The following is a 17,840-nucleotide window of genomic DNA, read 5'->3' as shown; positions in this document are numbered from 1 at the left end:
ATTTAAATCTGTTTCTAGTGGTAGGATTCAGCTCTGGAATTAAGGGGTGAAGGTAAACAGGAATGCAAGTTCATTCCATAAATCATCTACTTTTAACAGCTGTGTGACATGGAACCAGAAATTCAACCGGTGAGGTTCTTCCATCGCTCTGGCATGAAGATGCTGTAATGCAAGCTTTACCTACTGATTTTTTCTTAACACAGTTATTGAAAACAAAGGAACCTAGCTTGAAAAAGGTTGACAGCCATGCTAAACAATATCTCACGTGTGAGCAATCACGCAGGTACCGCCCACACAGATTAGGTGGCAGGAATTATAGGATGCATTTTGAAACTATTGGTTAGGTGTGGCCTCTAGTACACTTTCTTTTAGAAATTAAGCTTCAGAATGGCAGTGGACTAATGCCCTGTGAGTTCTGCATGCACACTTCTTCCTGAAGGTGGGCAGATGATAATTTAAGCAAGCCTGGCCAAAGCGACTTGCAAGAAATAGCAATTGAAATGCATTAGAAAAAGGAGCGGCACTGCCTTGGGTCAATAAAAACAATCAGTATCTGCAAGTGGGTTTTCCAGACAAGTGATGTGACTTCTTTTGTTGTCCTTATCAAGTACAATAACTTGTGTGAATAAAGATGGAGCCACACAGATGTCCTTCCCAGTTTCTTCTGCTCAGTTATGCAAGGAATGCTTGCAGGCCCCTCGTAATGGATAGTCACATGAAAGTCAGGGTTGCCATTGGGTTTAGCACACCCAGTCAATATCGGCAAGCCCTTGGAGAACAAAACAAATCCCAAGATCACCAGGAATGAGCCAGGAGTTTGGAACCAGGAGTTTGGAATAAGAACTCTGCCTGCGCATGTGGAGGGTCTTCATCCTGGCTCAACCATAGATACACCAGCATGTCCAAATGAGGGTAAGTCCCTCAAAGGGGTATAGCAGGGATGGGATGGGGGGGACTTACCCCTATTCAAAACTCCTTTCAGTTCACTCATGTGACTAGCAACCTAGCGGACATTACACTGGCAAAAAGAATGGTCTAAGTCAAACTCTATTTTAAAAGCTTGTTTTACCGCTGCTAAGCTTGGGCTGCCTCAGCTGGCAATATCTTTGCTTCCCAATAGAGTTTTAAATAAGGGTAAATTGGGTAAAGGGACCCCTGACCGTTAGGTCCAGTCGTGGACGACTCTAGGGCTGCAGCTCTCATCTCGCTTTACTGACCGAGGGAGCCGGCATACAGCTTCCAGGTCATGTGGCCAGCATGAATAAGCCACTTCTGGTGAACCAGAGCAGCGCACAGAAACACAGTTTAACTTCCCGGTGGAGCAGTACCTATTTATCTACTTGTACTGTGTGCTTTTGAACTGCTAGGTTGACAGGAGCAGGGACTGAGCAACGGGAGCTCACCCCATTGGGGGATTCAAACCGCCGACCTTCTGATTGGCAAATCCTAGGCTCTGTGGTTTAGACCACAGCGCCACCCGCATCCCTCTTAAGGGTAGTTTACCCCGGTACGAATTACCCTGGCTTCCTGTAGCTTGGATTGCTGTGCCTATGTTGTATCCAATACTGTAGTCCTACTTGTACTCATTGAAATTAATTGGGATGTCTAACTTAGGGCCACTGATATTAATGGACCTACTATGAGTAAGACTAGCATTGGCTATAACCCTCAATAATGCCTTAAATTCAAGCATGCAGGAATCATAGTGGGGGCAAGGGTAGGTTGAAATGAAACATACAAACAGAAACACCGAGGACCTACAATGTAAGATACTGTGGGAAAGGTGGGACGATTCCAATATTTAATGTGCATGACACTTATTTTTAAAATATATACACACACAAATACGTCATTTATTCAAAATGTGTATACCTGGTTTGTGCAACGAAAAACATCTCTATCTATAGATATGATGCAAACTAGTACAGAAAGCTAAGGCTGTGTACCCATTACTGTTTGTTTGCTCCAGTGTGTGTGCACCAATGGCGTTTGACATCAAGTACACATGGCATTAGCCACAACCCATGTCTATCATGTAGTTCTTTGAAAAGTACTGCTGCTGAACGGATGCATTTTTCCTCAAACGAGCTTCCACATGTTTTGAAAATAGAAACGCATGTTGTCTCTGCAGTTAAGCTGAGGTTAGACAACTCAGATGGCCGTGCATGCACAGATGACAGCTTCATGAATATGGATTTGGGGGGTTGGGGGGAAACTGAACAGGTAATGTGCATCAGGTAAAGACATCCCTGCTCTCTCTAGTGGATAGCAACGTGCAAATGTGATTTGCAAATGTGACTTGCAGTACACCTAACTGTATTTTAAGCCATTAATGTGTACGTAGCCTAAGAATTGCAGATTGCCAGAAAGGTTTTCAGAACTTGAGATTCATTGCCTCTTAGGGTCATACTACACATTATGCCTGGAGAATATAATTTATTTCCCTACACTTTTTTGGTTTTTGTTTAGTTGTTTTTTTACTGAAATGCAGCAACAAGGCTGCACAGATGAAGGGATTTTTAAAAATTGTTTGTTCCTGTACTGTTTGTTTCCCCTTCTGGGCAATATACAAAGTGAGCTTTTGATCAGGAAAATAGGGCTGGAATGAAAGGTTAAAGACCCGGACACCCTTGTTTCCCTTCCCTGCTGTTCTGTCCAAATTGGCAGGCCCCACCTTTCAGGTAAAAAAAGTTGGGAGATTAAAGAGTGCTCACTTTCTATAATGTGTCATTTTGGTCCTTAGAATTCCAATAAAGCCACCTTTTAAAAATGATATTTTTATTTATTTATTTTCTCAAAGAAGCAATATGTCAACCAAACTGAAAGAAAATATAAATCCAAAACCCAACTTCTGAGTCAGCTATGCAGGCTTCCCACAGGATCTTCTAATGACATTCCATCAAATCATACAAATACAGACAGATTTATTTCCTGCATGTAACCAGAAAAGAAAAACCAAGAAATGGAATAAGGCTTAAGCTGTTTGCAGAATCTTAAACTGGTTTTTGTATTTTATGCATCTATGATTCCCATGTAATATTTTTGGCTAAAACGTACATTCAATTGAAAAGTGCACTTAAATAGTGTGCAAGAGTCTGAAAGTTGTGTTGAGTGTCATGCGTGTAAAATGCTTTCCAACTCCTTGAGAAAGGCAATAGAATTTAGGCATATGCTCCTAGAATCCATTTATCCAAATGAGATTCAAGCACAATTTTGCCATCTCTCAACTACCTTCTTTTTTGTTTTTTAGTGAGTCTGACTTCCAAAATAAAGAATCAACCACAGCCTCTTCTTGCTGTTGGCCTTATAAAGGCAACATTAACGTGAACACAACATATAGATGGTACCAATGGATCTGAAGTAGGAGCAACCTATATTACCCCACTGAGGGCCAAATGGGAAGATACTGCTGCATGCCACCCAATCTCTGAGCAGTGCGAGATTCCACAAGGCCATATCTATTGGCCTTCAGCTTTCATCATTGCCCACTGCAAACTGGAAGTCCCCTCTGGCATTGTCTTCTGCTAACCAGCCAGAGCGCAGCGCCGGGCTAATAGTCTTAGACTTGCTGATGGTGTCTTTTATTAGGTCAATGACTCGGCCATCGATAACCTATGGATGGTTCCTCTTGGTAGCTTCTCTGCCAGGCAGTTTACGGGACAAGGATAGCTGAGTGCAGCAATTTAAAGTCTAACCCTCTTTAACCCTCTTAAGCAGTGATAAATTCTAACATTTACTAGATCGAGGAATTTAGGGGGATCTGTGCCCTCCCCTCGTACTCCTAACAATGCATTAACTCAGTGGCTTTCAACCAGTGTGCCATGGTTGAAGGATGGTCAGGGGTGCCATGGGCAACACTGGCCTCTGTCCCTCTTTCCTTCCCTCCCTGCTCTGATGTCCTCTTGTTTATTGTAGCAGCCCTGGCTATAAGCTCCACAGGCGAATGGTGCCTCTGGGAGGCACCTCTCTTTGGGGTGGGGGACAGCTCAGAGATCAAGGACGGCAGCGGCAGCTGTCCGGAGGACTCCCAAGGAAAAGGGAGAGGAGTTTGAGGGAACACTCCACAAGGGAAGGTGTTTGAAAAAGGGCGAGATGCTGCCAGCTCTGTAGGCAAGAGGTGACATAACTGGGCTCCTGAGCTCCACAGGGCGTGCCGCAGAAAGAACGTAGTTGGTTATGGGAGCCGTAGACTCAAAAAGGGTGGAAACCTCTGCATTAACTCTTTCACTATTAAATGCAGTTTAAAGAAAAAGACAGATTGCCAGTGTACGGGCCCTGATCTAGATTGGGATTCTAGCACAAGGGCAATGGGGTTTTGACCCTCCTACCCCACTGTGATCCTGACCTAGATTGGGGGACCCTTGTCAGCAATTCCCATAAGTTGAAGTTGAAAGTTGAAGTCCCCCCCCCATGCAAAAGACTACCATAACCCTGAATAGGAATACGTATCATAGTGGGGAGGCAAAGGGTTAGGTCTGTGTATATTCTTCCCCCATTCTATTGTCTTTATCTGGACGGGGTCTTCCATGCTTCACATTCATGTGGGAAAAAATACTACACTTACTGCATAGTTTGACCCGGACTCTTTTTCATATACTGTAAATAAATAATCATCCTTATTTGGATTTTTATTTTTTTATTTTTTTGCATTTTACTATATTCTGTTAAAGTCTGAATTCTCTTTTCATTATAAGCGATTTAGAAGAAATGATTGATTGTGTATAGATGACAAAAATATTTTGTTGTATACATTCGATTCTTCTTTTATGCAGTCCAAAATGGAACTGTCCTTTCCCCCTCATTTACATATTTTCTGAGACATGAAAGCTGCTGAAAAAGAAAAAGAAAAAAGGAAAAGAAATCTAGATATAGGAATGATACGTCAGTATGAGATTGTGACTGCTCCACTCATCCTGCTCATAGTGAGTGCATGTAGTTTCACTTTAAGTATCATAGGCTAAAAATAATCAAAAATAAAAATGCTAATCAGCTATTACTAACACATGATAATTTGGTGGTCTTTTGACCAATATATTCGACCTTAGCATAGCTGAAAACCTATTACTCAACAATCTAAAAAAGTAGCTGAGAAGTGCTCTTCATTGTCTTCTTATAAGTCTAAAATTAGCCCGCAAACACCCTTTGTGTGTACGCGCGTGTGCTTTTTTCACACTAATAAATGATACACATTGTACTTGACTGATGACTCTTCTCTCTCTTCACAACTGCTTGTGATTTTTGCAGAAGTGAGAGGAAGCATAGTTCAGGAATGGAAAATTGAAAACGAAGTTCACCTTAGTTGTGTTACCATCAATCACAGGCTATTTCAGTAAGCAAAGTTACAGAGAGCCTGCATAAATAACATGCAGTCAATACATATCAAATTTTAAAACATTTCTAGCAGTCATTGGTCAGCACAACATAAAATTATTTTCTGCTCCCAAATGGCAAAAATAAAATGCCTGTGAAACAGAAATTATTCAAAGGCCACAATAGAAAGAGGTACAACCTATGGCTCTAGGGCTGGCCCCAGACATCTGGCTGCCTGAGGCAGAGAAGCAAAAGTCACTCCTTCCCAACCTTGGTACCCAAGACCAGTCAAGTTATTTTTGCAACTGTGGCAGAAAGTGCTACAGCTACCCCATCTCTGCCTCTGCAGATAGCAAGTTGTTAGTTACTTAATTTATTATTATTCTATCTTTTTATGACCCCAAAACCAGCTGCTTGAGGTGACTGCTTCACCCTGCCTAATGAGAGGACCAGAACTGGGTCCTCAGAGCAGCAGTTATACTCAACATGGGCTTCTCAACAACTAGAAATTGTCTCTATTTCCCTGGCAGAATAATGAACTAAGGATTTATTATACAGTCATGGATGTGTGTTTAAAAATTGCTATTGGTCATCAGGGATGCTCATGGGAAGTACACAAACAGCTGGTTTCCATTTTTAGCAGGGAATTATCCAACCAATTATGTTACAACACATCTCAGTTCGGAAGTAAGACCCACTGAATTTAGTCAATGAGATTTACCCCCAGGTGAGTACGTATGTATAGTACTACATTATGGCTCAACAGTCTATACGCCTCTTTTCCCCTTATAACTCATGTGTATGTTGCTACATTTGTTTTTGTGTATGTACGTGTGTACCAGTATAAAAAGGGAATATTTAGATGATTCATAATTATGTAGGTTTTATATTAACTGGCAGCAATGTAGTTAAAGGGTTTGATAAGTATAGAGAGGATGGTTGCTTCATTGATGTGATTTTAGTTTAGACTTCACAAAAAATATGATTAATTTTAAATATAGGTGGAAGTTTCTCAAGTACTTGTCCCTTAACCCATGAAACAAAAGTGTAAGGGTGAAATCATGTGCAAATTCCTGAGACCCACAGAGGAAGACAGAGCAGCATTTCATCACCCCTCCATCCTGTCTAGATATAGCTCCAGCTGAGAACTTTTGCTATGTACATGAAACTAAATTATCCTATTCTTTTACACAACTAATTATATTTCTTGTAGGCTGCCTTGTGAGGGTTTTGCCTCGAAAGGCAGCATATAATTACTAATAATAAAATAAACAAACTGAACTTGAGTCCATTGATTTCGGTGAACTCAGGCATGCCTAACAATTTTCAGTGGAAGAAGTAGAGGGGCTTTAAATGAAATTTGTAAGTCCCAACTTCCCCCACATTTTAGCCAAATCATGCTCCACATAACCTTAAAACAGTACCTGTCACAGCAGGTAAGCGAGGTCAAATCTTCTTTGGCCCCTTGTAATTTGAGCACTGGTGTCTAAATCTGGATATGTCTAGGCTGGACATCCACAAGGCAACCTGCTTGACCACAGTGGAATCATAAGAGTGTTTTTAATCATGAATGTTTTCATTTCAGATTTCTGGTCATTTGTTCACATGTGTTCAAGAGGAGATGAAGGCAATTGGATCTTGCATAATTTGGCTTGGGTTGGCCATCCTTCTTCCAGTCTCTCATTCTATAGCAGTCACTGATAAAACAGGTATTTCTTTATTCCTCTTCCTTTCTAATTAGGCACAGAAACTTTGTCAGGGTGATATTGTTGCTTTTGAGAAAATAGTCCAGTCGTTTGGAAAGTATAGAGGCACAGAAGGCTTTTTGGGATGTTCAACAGGGCAGGTTCAGCTATGTAGAAAGTTGTACTCTGCATAATACAACCACCACATGGAAAGTGCATGTACAATGAAATGCATGGAGGGTTAATGGAGCTTTGGAAGCTAAGCTGGAAAGTATTTAATTAAACTTCTCTATTAAAAGATGTTTCCACCCCAAGGTATCTAACAACAATATTTCCATTTCCTGTCCACTCACAGGAGTCTACATTTGGAATGAGCTTGCAATCGTTTACAGTTATGTTGTGCTGCTACTGATACTTCCTCATTTTCTTAAGTTACATATTGAAAAAGAACCCAGCCCTGGGCTTTGAAACAGAGCACAGTCATGAGTGCAGTTTGGTTTGCTTGGTTCTATATGTCCTGCACCATGATCCTGACGATACTTAGATGGGAATGTCATATTGCTTTTAATGGAATTTTCTTCCATGCAATTGTGCATGAGATTGGCAATTTAAATCGGTGAATGTAAGGACATGAATGGGCCTGTTCTTCATTGAAGCAAATGTGCTTAGGAACCTCACTAGCCTTTCTCCGGATCAGTGCTTGTCTGATAATTTGCATGTGCTATGACAAAAAAAAAAGGTTCCTAGGAAAAGTTATATAAGGTGAAGAAGAAACACTTTTCACCAGTACTTTGTAACTTCTGCTGCGTTGCTAATTTTTCCTTCCATCTGTTTGATTTTTTTCCTTGCAAAAAACACATATAAACCTGCCCTTTTTCCTTGCAAAAAACACATATAAACCAACAAACACATATAAACCTGCTGCCCTTCCACTTATACATCTCTCTGCCGCTGCTCACCTTGGCCCTCACAAAACGTTTGGACCATCTGCCTCTTAAAATCATCAAGATAGCTGTCATCTTCTGAGGATTAAATCAGTTTTTGTAATTGCAGAAGCAGCTGGTTTAGTTGTATTTCATCAAACGTTGACCTGGCAGTTTCTGAGGACTGGCCATAGACTGCATTTGTATTTTGATAGTTCACTGGTGCTCAGTCTGCAACACCAGGTGGGATGATTCAGAATGACCCCAGAGAGGGCACATCCACACTTGCCCCATGATTTCAAGTTGTTTACTGCTGAATGAGAACAAACTTCAATCGGCTTTTCTTCAGATTGACCCATGACTTTAAATCACGGGATGAACAAAAGTGTAGCTGGGTCCTAAGACATCTACATCAAATGTTGTAGGAGAGACTCTTACTGATTTACATGTGGACAAAATAACAACACTTTTTGAATAGAAAAATGAAATGGGATTGATTTTCAGATTGCAACATTGTTCATATAACCCATACAAAAAGGTGGAAGGTATGAGCTATCCCATCGAAATGCTAAAACAATTATATTTTAGAATTATTTTTCTTAGACCAGCAGGAGTCCAATGTTAAGCGGAACCTCCAAGCATCTTCAAATACCAATAATAAGTGCTAAGTGATTACAAATGTGCTGAAGGGTAGCAAGAACTGTGGATAAGCAAACCTTGCATTACAGTCTCTTTCCTAAACTCTTAAGGCAGCAAAACTTCCTCAAGACTCGCTGATCTCAGCTCCTGAGAGAAATGGAAAGCAAACTACCCAGTGAACCTACCATATCCTTCCCTTGCCCTTTTCAGGTGTGAAGTTACAAAGTTCTGGATGCAATATATCCTTAATTGGATGGTTGAATGCACAGACTATTTGTTTTTCAGGGTCTCAGGTGATCAGCACTATCAGAAATGAAGAATGACAAAATTCACCAGAGAACGTTAGCAGTCCACCACTGATGCTGAATAGTGACCCTTCACTATAAACAAAAATATCTAAAAACAATATTGACACCCCGCACCTTCCCCATTTCTGCTGTCCACCGTAACATAGGCCTTAAAGTATCTACAAGTTTTTGAGCCAAAATGCGGAGGATGGAGGTTTGAGAGGCAAAATGTTTCTGGTTTAGCATAAAATAATGAAAAGAGTCAAAGTTATTTATGCCAAGAGAAACTGCTGAAGTAGGCATATCAAAGGAGAGCTAAATCTCTAAGCACCTCGTTCTACTGAAGTTCTCTTTTTGCACCACTATTCAGTGAAAAGTGAACTCTATACACCTTTGGATTTCCTTTTGAGTCTGTTTCCATAGGATCCCCTTATGTCTCTGTCCCATCCCTGATGCCTCCTCATTCCTTAGAATCTTAGATGATCCTATATTGCTGAGTTTGTTTCTCCTTGGGTCCATGGCTGTTTTGGATTGAGACTCTTACACATCGCACACAATGGTCTAATTGCATTGAAATGATTCTCAGAACACTTGGAGCTTCACAGAAAGCTCCCAATTAACCTTGATTTTTAAAGTGGCATATACTGAAATATGAAGGCAATTACTCACGCTAAAGGAAAGAGAGAGATTACATGTGTGGGCTGTTATGAAGGAAGAAGTAAGGTTTGCTTTCTGCTTAGTATCCTGAATGAGCCTGGGGAATGACTTCATTTAATTAGCTAATATTGTATTAATTAAGGAAATGGCAAGGCTGGGGATGGGGTTGGGGGGGAAGAAGAGATGTTGCAGAGCGGCAGATTATGCTGGTTACGCTTGCAGCAGCCTGCCTGGGCATATGCCGATAGCTTTTTGGTTCATAGCAATGTTCCCCTTCAGTTTTCGCTGGTGCAGAACTGCTGGTATAAGAGCCATTTACTGGAGGGAAGTGATTACTTCTAAAAATAAAATCTAACAAATCTAAAAGAGAGGGTTGTGTTACAATACTGAAGCTCACGGAGCTGTCAACAGCCATGTGTTAGACTAAAAATGAGTTATTTCTTGTAATTGTTTTATTCGTTGACTTTTCAGGGATTAAGGTTGTTTAGAAACATTTATGTCTTCACTGGATTCATAGGATTTCTCTGTTGGCAGGGCCATAAAGAATTTTAAGTGCTAATTTATACATTTTAATTGTACACAAGTCAGTTTTTTTAAAAAAAATCCTTAGTGATTATTGCTGTGTGCTCCAAATTCCTATTATGGGCATCATTCTACTACGATCCTAATCTTCCTACAGATGGGCCCTATCTACACTTCCAAGGGGTTTTTCTTTTGGCCTGCAGCATCAATCCACAGAAAACCCGATTGATGTGCGTTCTGATTCAGTGATAAAACACTGGATTTTCCTGGGGAAAGTGGCAGGACAAATGAAAGACTTCTCAGACCTTTGCCTAGAAATCATAGGGCAAATGGAAGTGTGGGCATGCCCTTAGTCTTGACGGACTGAGGATGCAATCCTGTGCACATTTATGTCCAAATACATCCCATTGAACTAAGTGAGATGTATTACCGAGTAAGCATAAATAAGATCGGGTTGCACGTCCCATTGAAATCAATGGAAGATAGTAGATGCAACTTACTTAAATCTGTTGATTTCAGTGGTATGTGCTGATGTCCTTTGCATCCTTACCTGGAAGTAAATACCATTGAACACAGTGGGGCTTACTTTGGAGCAAACTTCCATGGGCATGTGCTGTTAGTCATGATGACTATGCTTAGCTGGTTCGTTGCTGTGAATGGAAGGGACTAATTCAGGGTCACATCCACACCATACCTTTGAAGCACCCTTATACCACTTCCTTGGAGCTGTAGTTTGTTAAGCATGCTGGGAATGGTAATGAAGGGTTTCCTAATAACTCTCAGTACTCTTAGAAGTTCTCAGTTCTCAGAATTCTTTAGGGGAGGCCATGATTGTGTTCCAGTTCTAACTATAGAGATTCAGAAGGTCTCAGTAACTTCTCTATGGAATCCTAGATTTCTGACAAAGAGCATATTAGCAATATTTTAGCTTCCGGTCAGAATTTTAGACATGTGAATTTTGATTCAAACACCACTTATGTTTGCAAAAATGTTCTCCAGTCTTGCAGTTTTTAATTGGTTTGTTGGAACCCAGTAGCAGTCCTACAGTTCTCTTGTTGCCATTGTTGTTTAGAGTGATTTTTTAAAAGAGGAAAAGCAGAAATATAGATTAACAGAGAAAATGTATAGGAAAGAGAAAGAGAAAGAGAAAAGAGATCAGTTGCAAATAGGGCAAAGTTCCTTTAGTTCTGTGAAAGAAGGAATGCCGGCAAATGCTGTTTATCATCCCTGCATGACAAGCTGGACAGGACAACATTCTCTCTTCTGCAAAACTCTGAAATGTACAAGAACCTGTCCTTTCAATCTAGTCTCCCCAATGGTAAAATGAACGTCGTCCTCACATGCTTTGTTTCCCCTAAAACCTGACAAGTGTAACACTTAGAGTGAAAATTCTTCTCTCTTTTATTTAAAAATATTGTGTAATTATTATATGGTATTCAGTTGCATGTGAAATCTCACAACTCCCACAACAGTACTGAGGTAATTTCCTTCTAATAATTCGAATTCATTTTTATTCCTAAAGCAGCACAATGAATAATTCCTCTAGTTACTTCACTGGGACTATTCATGTACGTTTGGGCATTTACATTTAGAATTACTCAGTAGTGTACTCAGACACTGACTGTACACAAGTTGAACTCCTCACATTGTGTGTCATGTAAAAGTTAATGTTCCCAGGACTTTCAGTTCTTACAGCTCACACTCTATTTATGGCCTAGCAGCAGACGATTCAGGACAGCCTTGCATAGATGTAAAGTGCAGCCTATGATATGGTAGTTCTAAATATTTTGCTTGGAAGGCTAAACTTAATTGAATGCCAGCATTTAATATGTGCTTTCTCCCGCCCACACTGGTTGGCACAATGGTGCAACGCAACGGTCTGTGGCGGCAGGTAGAGGCACACAGTGTGACTGTTCTTGTGTTAGTAGCAGAGACAATGCAGCCATATTGCTCTTTCCAACAGAGGTCTTAAGATAGCTGTTCTCCCCCTCCTCTCCTGGTCTTAAATGAGCCCTCCAGCTGCAAATGGGGCATATCCTCTCTATCTTTGGGCACTTACAGATTCCAGGATATAGATTGTGCATTTGGCTATTTTCTCTGTGGAGAAGAGACACAGTTTAGTGATCCCTGCATTATATATTTGTGTGGTGAGTGTAGAACTGGAGCAAATGAAGTGAGGGAGGGAGGGATACATGAATGACAGTCTTTTCTAGGACCCAGTATTTTCCCCCCTCATGGCCTCTTGACTGTTGTAGCACAGAGTTATGTATATTTAAAACACAACTAAAAAAGGAGCACTTACCAGCTTTTAAGAACTCCTTGCATTCTACCATGTTATGTTGGCTGCAGTCATGTATGGGATGCAGAATAAAAAATAAGTTGAAAAAGGCAGTGATGATTCAATAACAAAAAATATCCACCCCCCCCAAAAAAAAATCTTCCTCTGAAAATTGCTCAGTGAAGTGTGTATAATTTAATGTTAACGTGCCAGGGTCTTGCAATAGACCAAAGCTCTATTGCTTAAGTGTTGTGGAACATACAGTGTGTGGTCCACACTTGTTGCTTTGTGGTTCCATTCTAAGCCCAGTTCATCAGAGACTTTCAAATAAAGGTCAGGTTCTGCAACGGAATTGAAAGGCCATATTCTGTAGCCTCAAGCTTATTGTAACTCCTCCATTTCATTGTTGTTGTTGTTGTTGTTTAATATTCATTGAGGTATAATAATTATTAGGGCTATAATAATAATCATGTGGCTAGAAGCACAACCACGTGGATGACTGCCTCCCTCACATGGTTACTGGTGGGATGCACTAAGCAGCTATGGTGTAGCCCTGGTCACCTGATCTAGTCCTCTCCATGGTACTGGGAGAATAGCTTTGATGAGGTTAGATGAAGGGCTTTAGGAGGGAGAGAAATAGTGGAGACAGAACAGAACCTGGCGTGCTCAAAAGTCGGAGTGAGGCTATCACGCCTTCTAGAGAGTAGAATGGGAGACAAGCAAAATGCGGGGAGAGGCTTAGACAAAAGAGTATTTCACAGTAGATGGGCTGATACTTGGGCACAACAAGTGACAGTAGCATCATCTTTCTTTCATTTAGAGTTCATTTTTTAAAACGATGAGCTCAAGGATGAAAGCATATTTATATGAACTCAGTGTCAGGCTTTAGAGAACATTTACAGAGTGTATGGAGGGAATCTTAATAAGTGGAAGCAGAGAGGTTCTTGCACAATGAACAGAGCAGAGGATGGCCATGGAAACATGGGAGCATGTTGAAAAGATTCAGTTCAACTTAAACAATGTCGTGATTTCTGCTCATTATATACCTTCTCTGTGGAATTTTGACACACCCGCACGCAAAACAAGCTAAGTATCTCAAAATAGCTAGGATACAATCTGACATGGCCTTACTTTTGTTTCTAAATGTGGGCTACCCCATAGATAAAAAAGAAGAGGATGCTAATGTCATTGGATAATTCTTCAACAATAGCTTCCTTCATGTGCTACTCATGTGAAGTGGCATCATGTGATTAAAAGAGCTCTGGAACCATGCTTCTGGCTCCAGTGATACACATCGTTCCTTGTTCTGCCATCCATTCATTAGGTTCTTGGGATGGGATATTGTTTAGGGGGTTTCGTTGGGGGGTTGTTGCTGCTGTTTCTGATATTAATTCATTGTGTACTGAAGATCTGATTATGATTTAGGTGGCAACTGTTTAATTTGGCTGAATAATATTTTATTTATTTTTCCCAAATGTTAAAAGCGTTGCATGTACTTTATAAGCGTACCAGCACCCATCTTTCTTTAAAAAGCACTGGTTTTAACTATTGAATGGTGCCATGCAAATAAAATTATTTATGCATCTGAAAGACTATGTATGTAGTCTTTCCCAGAACCTGGAACCTTGATGACATCACAGCTTCTTCAAATTTGTGACACCCCTTCATATAAGTAAACACATGAGCAGAGCTATTGATCAATGTTTGCTTCAGTGTTTCCCCCATTCCCTTGTAAATGGCTGCATTAAATTAGCCCGTGATTAATGATCATTTTATTTACTAATATAAATTGTATTTGCAATATAAACCTAATAAATATATATGGTTGCCCATCAGTAAAAATTCCTAGGTGGCTTATAGAAAACAGCATTATAATATGATATTGTTACATGCCACCCCAATCTCAGAGCAGTGTGAGATTGCAGGGAGTCTATGGTTTATTTACACAAATATATAACCCGAGCCTACAATTGAGGCGCTTTCAGCATTGACATCCCTGGAGGTTCCTGTTTCTGCCATATCTGCTGCCTCGGATTCCAAAAAAGAAACAAGCATGCTGTCCTCCCCCGTTGCTGACACCTACAGATTGGAACATTTCCCTCTAGCCCACATCATCCCCAACTGCAGTCCTAAAAAAATTCTCGTCTCTGCTAACTATCCCAAAGCTGAGGGAAGGGCCCCTCCCAAGAGCCATATGCCAAGGAGTCCCCTCTCCTTGGCTTTTCTTCATAGGCCATCATTTCCTTTTGCTTTCCTCAATGGCTCTTCTCCCAGGCGATTTCCTGAACTTGCTATGCTGGCCTGTCTTATATTTTAACACTTGCTAAATCGCATGTCTGGCCCCAGGTTACAACTCCAAGCGTTGCTTAAATTCTAACTCCTACTGCACCCAGGAATTTAGTGGGGGCACCCCTGAACTCCCAACATAATAATTAAACCAACATTAAAGAATAAAAGAAAAAAACCAGCCAAAATTTCCTGACAACAGAAAGTGACATCCGGTGTTGTCCAATAGGACTCCCTCTTCTTCTTCTCCCCCCCCCCTATAAAAACCTCCAGCATTTTTTTGGGGGGGAAGCCCAAATTTAAAACAGGAAAGTGCGATGTCTTCTAGATGTTTAATTTCTGGTTACCTCCAGAATGTGGAAACATCTGGAATACTTGCCATTTTCAATGCAAATTTTCCTCTCTTGGTTTTGGAATTCATTAATCACATTCTGCTATGCTATACCTCATCCCTTTGCACCTTGTGACACTTTGGAAAGTCCCTGCTAATATTATTTTGGCACTCTTTCGTAGGGGCTTCACATTTTAAATTCAATACAGATTCCATCTGCGCTAAATTAGCAGGCCAGCCGTTGACTCAAATCGTTCTCAGGTGGCCGCTCCTTTAAGCAATATTTTGATGCTGAAAATTGTTGTGGCAGTGTAATGTCAGCTAGTAAGTGTCAGACTGTGCACAGACTAGACATAGAAGTATCTATAGAATTAATATATAATGCCTCTTAAGCATTGACTAACATATTACCTTCAGCAACATTTCTCTCTCTCATAGCAACACGTGAGAGCAATGTTATGAGTGAGTGCCAAAATCATGCTGCTGTGGTAATGTCATTGTAGAATTGCAAATCACAGCCACTGAGGTCCTGGCTCTTACATCAAAATTGCACGTGTGTGACTCAACTGTTGGTGGGGGGGAATGTGCTGTCATGTGGCTGCAAAATAAGAAGTGTGAATTAGTACTATGAAAGTGAATAGGCAGGGGAAACTGACTGCATGTTCCTATGCATATTTACTTGGAAGAAAGGCCATTGATCATGCATAGGATTGCAGTCTGAGATCTTAAAAGGCCTGGGTAGGATCAGTGCCCCCAGCCTGGATTTTGTGATTCATGTATATAGGGGTTAAGGTCTTTGAAGACTGACATGTTGAGGACTTGTTTTTATATAATAGTAGAATACTATTCTAGAATAGGGACGCGGGTGGCGCTGTGGGTTAAACCACAGAGCCTAGGGCTTGCCGATCAGAAGGTCGGCAGTTTGAATCCCCGCGACTGGGTGAGCTCCCGTTGCTCGGTCCCTGCTCCTGCCAACCTAGCAGTTCAAAAGCATGTCAAAGTACCAGTAGATAAATAGGTACCGCTCCGGCGGGAAGGTAAACAGTGTTTCCGTGCGCTGCTCTGGTTCGCCAGAAGCGGCTTAGTCATGCTGGCCACATGACCCGGAAGCTGTAGGCCGGCTCCCTCAGACAGTAAAGCGAGATGAACGCTGCAACCCCAGAGTCCTCCATGACTGGACCTAACGTCAGGGGTCCCTTTACCTTTACCTAGAATACTGATCATTAAATCCTCAAAAGTTAATTTAATGTAACCTGTTTTGTTAGGCTAATCATTAAACAAAGTGATTTCAAATCATGAATTAGCATTATATGTTGGAACACTTTGCCTATTTTAAAATAAGTTATTTCAAACTGTGAATTCGAATCATAGGTTGGAACGCTGTTATAGGGGAGTGTTAGCATATTTAAAACAACCCCTGTTGTGAAATAACTTAACAAGGTAGTTTTTGTTATGAACCTTTATTATATTATTTAATTTCTCCAAAAGCAATGTTGAATATTAACACAACATTATGACAGCCGTTGTCTTCACAGTAAATGATGTTTGGCTATTTCTCCTGTGATCCACTTACCTGCTTTTATTCTTACTTCATTATCACTTAAACATTTATTGCATATTCCAAATTTGGAAAAAGTCCATACAAGTACAAACAAACGCACAAAAATATGTGATCAAATGCTTTACTATATTTTTAAGGGGAGAACACAATTTAAAATTAATACTAAATATTCTTTGATGTTAACTCAGATTTCAACAGTTTTTCGCTCCTTTTTATTTCAGTGAGATAGCTAAAGCCTGTACTTAATCCTCCACTGTAATTGAATTGTTTGCTATTTCATGGCCATGTTTGTGCTTTGTCTTTCTGAATGACATTACAAGTCAACATTTTATTGTGTTAGGAACACACTTTAGATTGCATCATTTAATAAAAGATTGAGTATATAGGCAACTCTCCACTTACTTAGGGGTTGCGTTCTGGGGATAGTGCATAAAGCCAAAATCACATATAATCAGAACAATAGTGGATGGATTTGCCAAAGGTTTTTTCCCCTGCTGGATGCCCACCCTACCTTATTGCCCCTCTTATTTTATTTTTTGCCATTTGCGTAAGGTAAATGAGCACAAGTTAAATGCACAAAAGTTGCGAGTTACTTGTAGTTTCCCTTTCTCACCCCAAACCACTCAAGTCTGCTATTTAGCAATAAAGTGCTGAAGTTTGTGGCTGACAGCCAATCACCAAACTGATCCCTGTAGCACTGTCTAGCACAGCAAGGAGAATGGGAAATCTAAAGATATGCTTCTTCACTTTACTACAGAAACATTCCTCCTGTGAACCCCGTGACTAGCACAAGGCTCTTGATCCAGATTGGTTTAAGCCCCGAACAGGAATACTATTGTAGAGGCTTTTTTCTTTTTCTTTTTAGCTTATTGAAAATGTATATCAATTTTTCTTCCATGATGCTGATACTAAATTCATTTCCCCTGTTTTGCAGATTTAATTGTGTCAGTGGTATACAAGATGATCTGTTGTTTTCTTGTTTCTCCATAAAGTGTATGGTAGGAGTGGGGGAGAGGGGAAGGAAATCCAAATATTTTAATAAATTATTTTATGCCTGACACATTTTGGAATAATCCTTGTTCAGTTCATCACAAGTAATGTGATGTAAAGGTATAATGCAGCCTCATACGCCTTGAATAAAAAACAAACAAAACTATATATCTGTATACGCAAACACATGCACAAAAGCTGTTAAAATCCATGAAGAGGACAAAACATAAGCCAATTTTTATCACAGAAGAAGCATCTGAAGAAGGGACAACCCACAAAATAAATAAATTCTGCTCCACCTGTGCAGTACTATGCATGTCTCAGTCTTTCTTCCACTACTTGCTAAAGTCTCGGAGGTAGCAAAGATTAAT

General features: G+C 40.4%; 1 protein-coding gene across 7 annotated transcripts in view; it reads left to right on the top strand.

Annotated features, from left to right (window-relative positions):
- The window catches only part of COL19A1 (collagen type XIX alpha 1 chain), a gene marked incomplete at its 3' end in the record, with an annotated part of 191,241 nt that overhangs the window by 3,770 nt on the left and 169,631 nt on the right, over positions 1-17,840 (top strand). For 4 of the 7 annotated variants that reach the window (XM_081906050.1, XM_081906049.1, XM_081906048.1 and 1 more), the window contains exons 1-2: positions 4,845-4,922; positions 6,896-7,019. In XM_081906050.1, coding sequence (XP_081762176.1) covers positions 4,875-4,922; positions 6,896-7,019 — 172 coding nt within the window. In that variant the 5' untranslated portion in view covers positions 4,845-4,874. Of the gene's footprint in view, positions 1-4,844; positions 4,923-6,017; positions 6,038-6,895; positions 7,020-17,840 lie in introns of those variants that run through there. The other 3 variants (XM_081906051.1, XM_081906052.1, XM_081906053.1) reach the window with 2 other exon arrangements.

This window comes from Podarcis melisellensis, assembly GCF_964234715.1.
Source record: "Podarcis melisellensis genome assembly, chromosome: 3".
In the NCBI taxonomy this organism is placed as follows: Eukaryota; Metazoa; Chordata; class Lepidosauria; order Squamata; family Lacertidae; genus Podarcis; species Podarcis melisellensis.
Note: the sequence above shows the minus strand (reverse complement) of the source record. Positions and strands in the feature narration are given on the sequence as shown.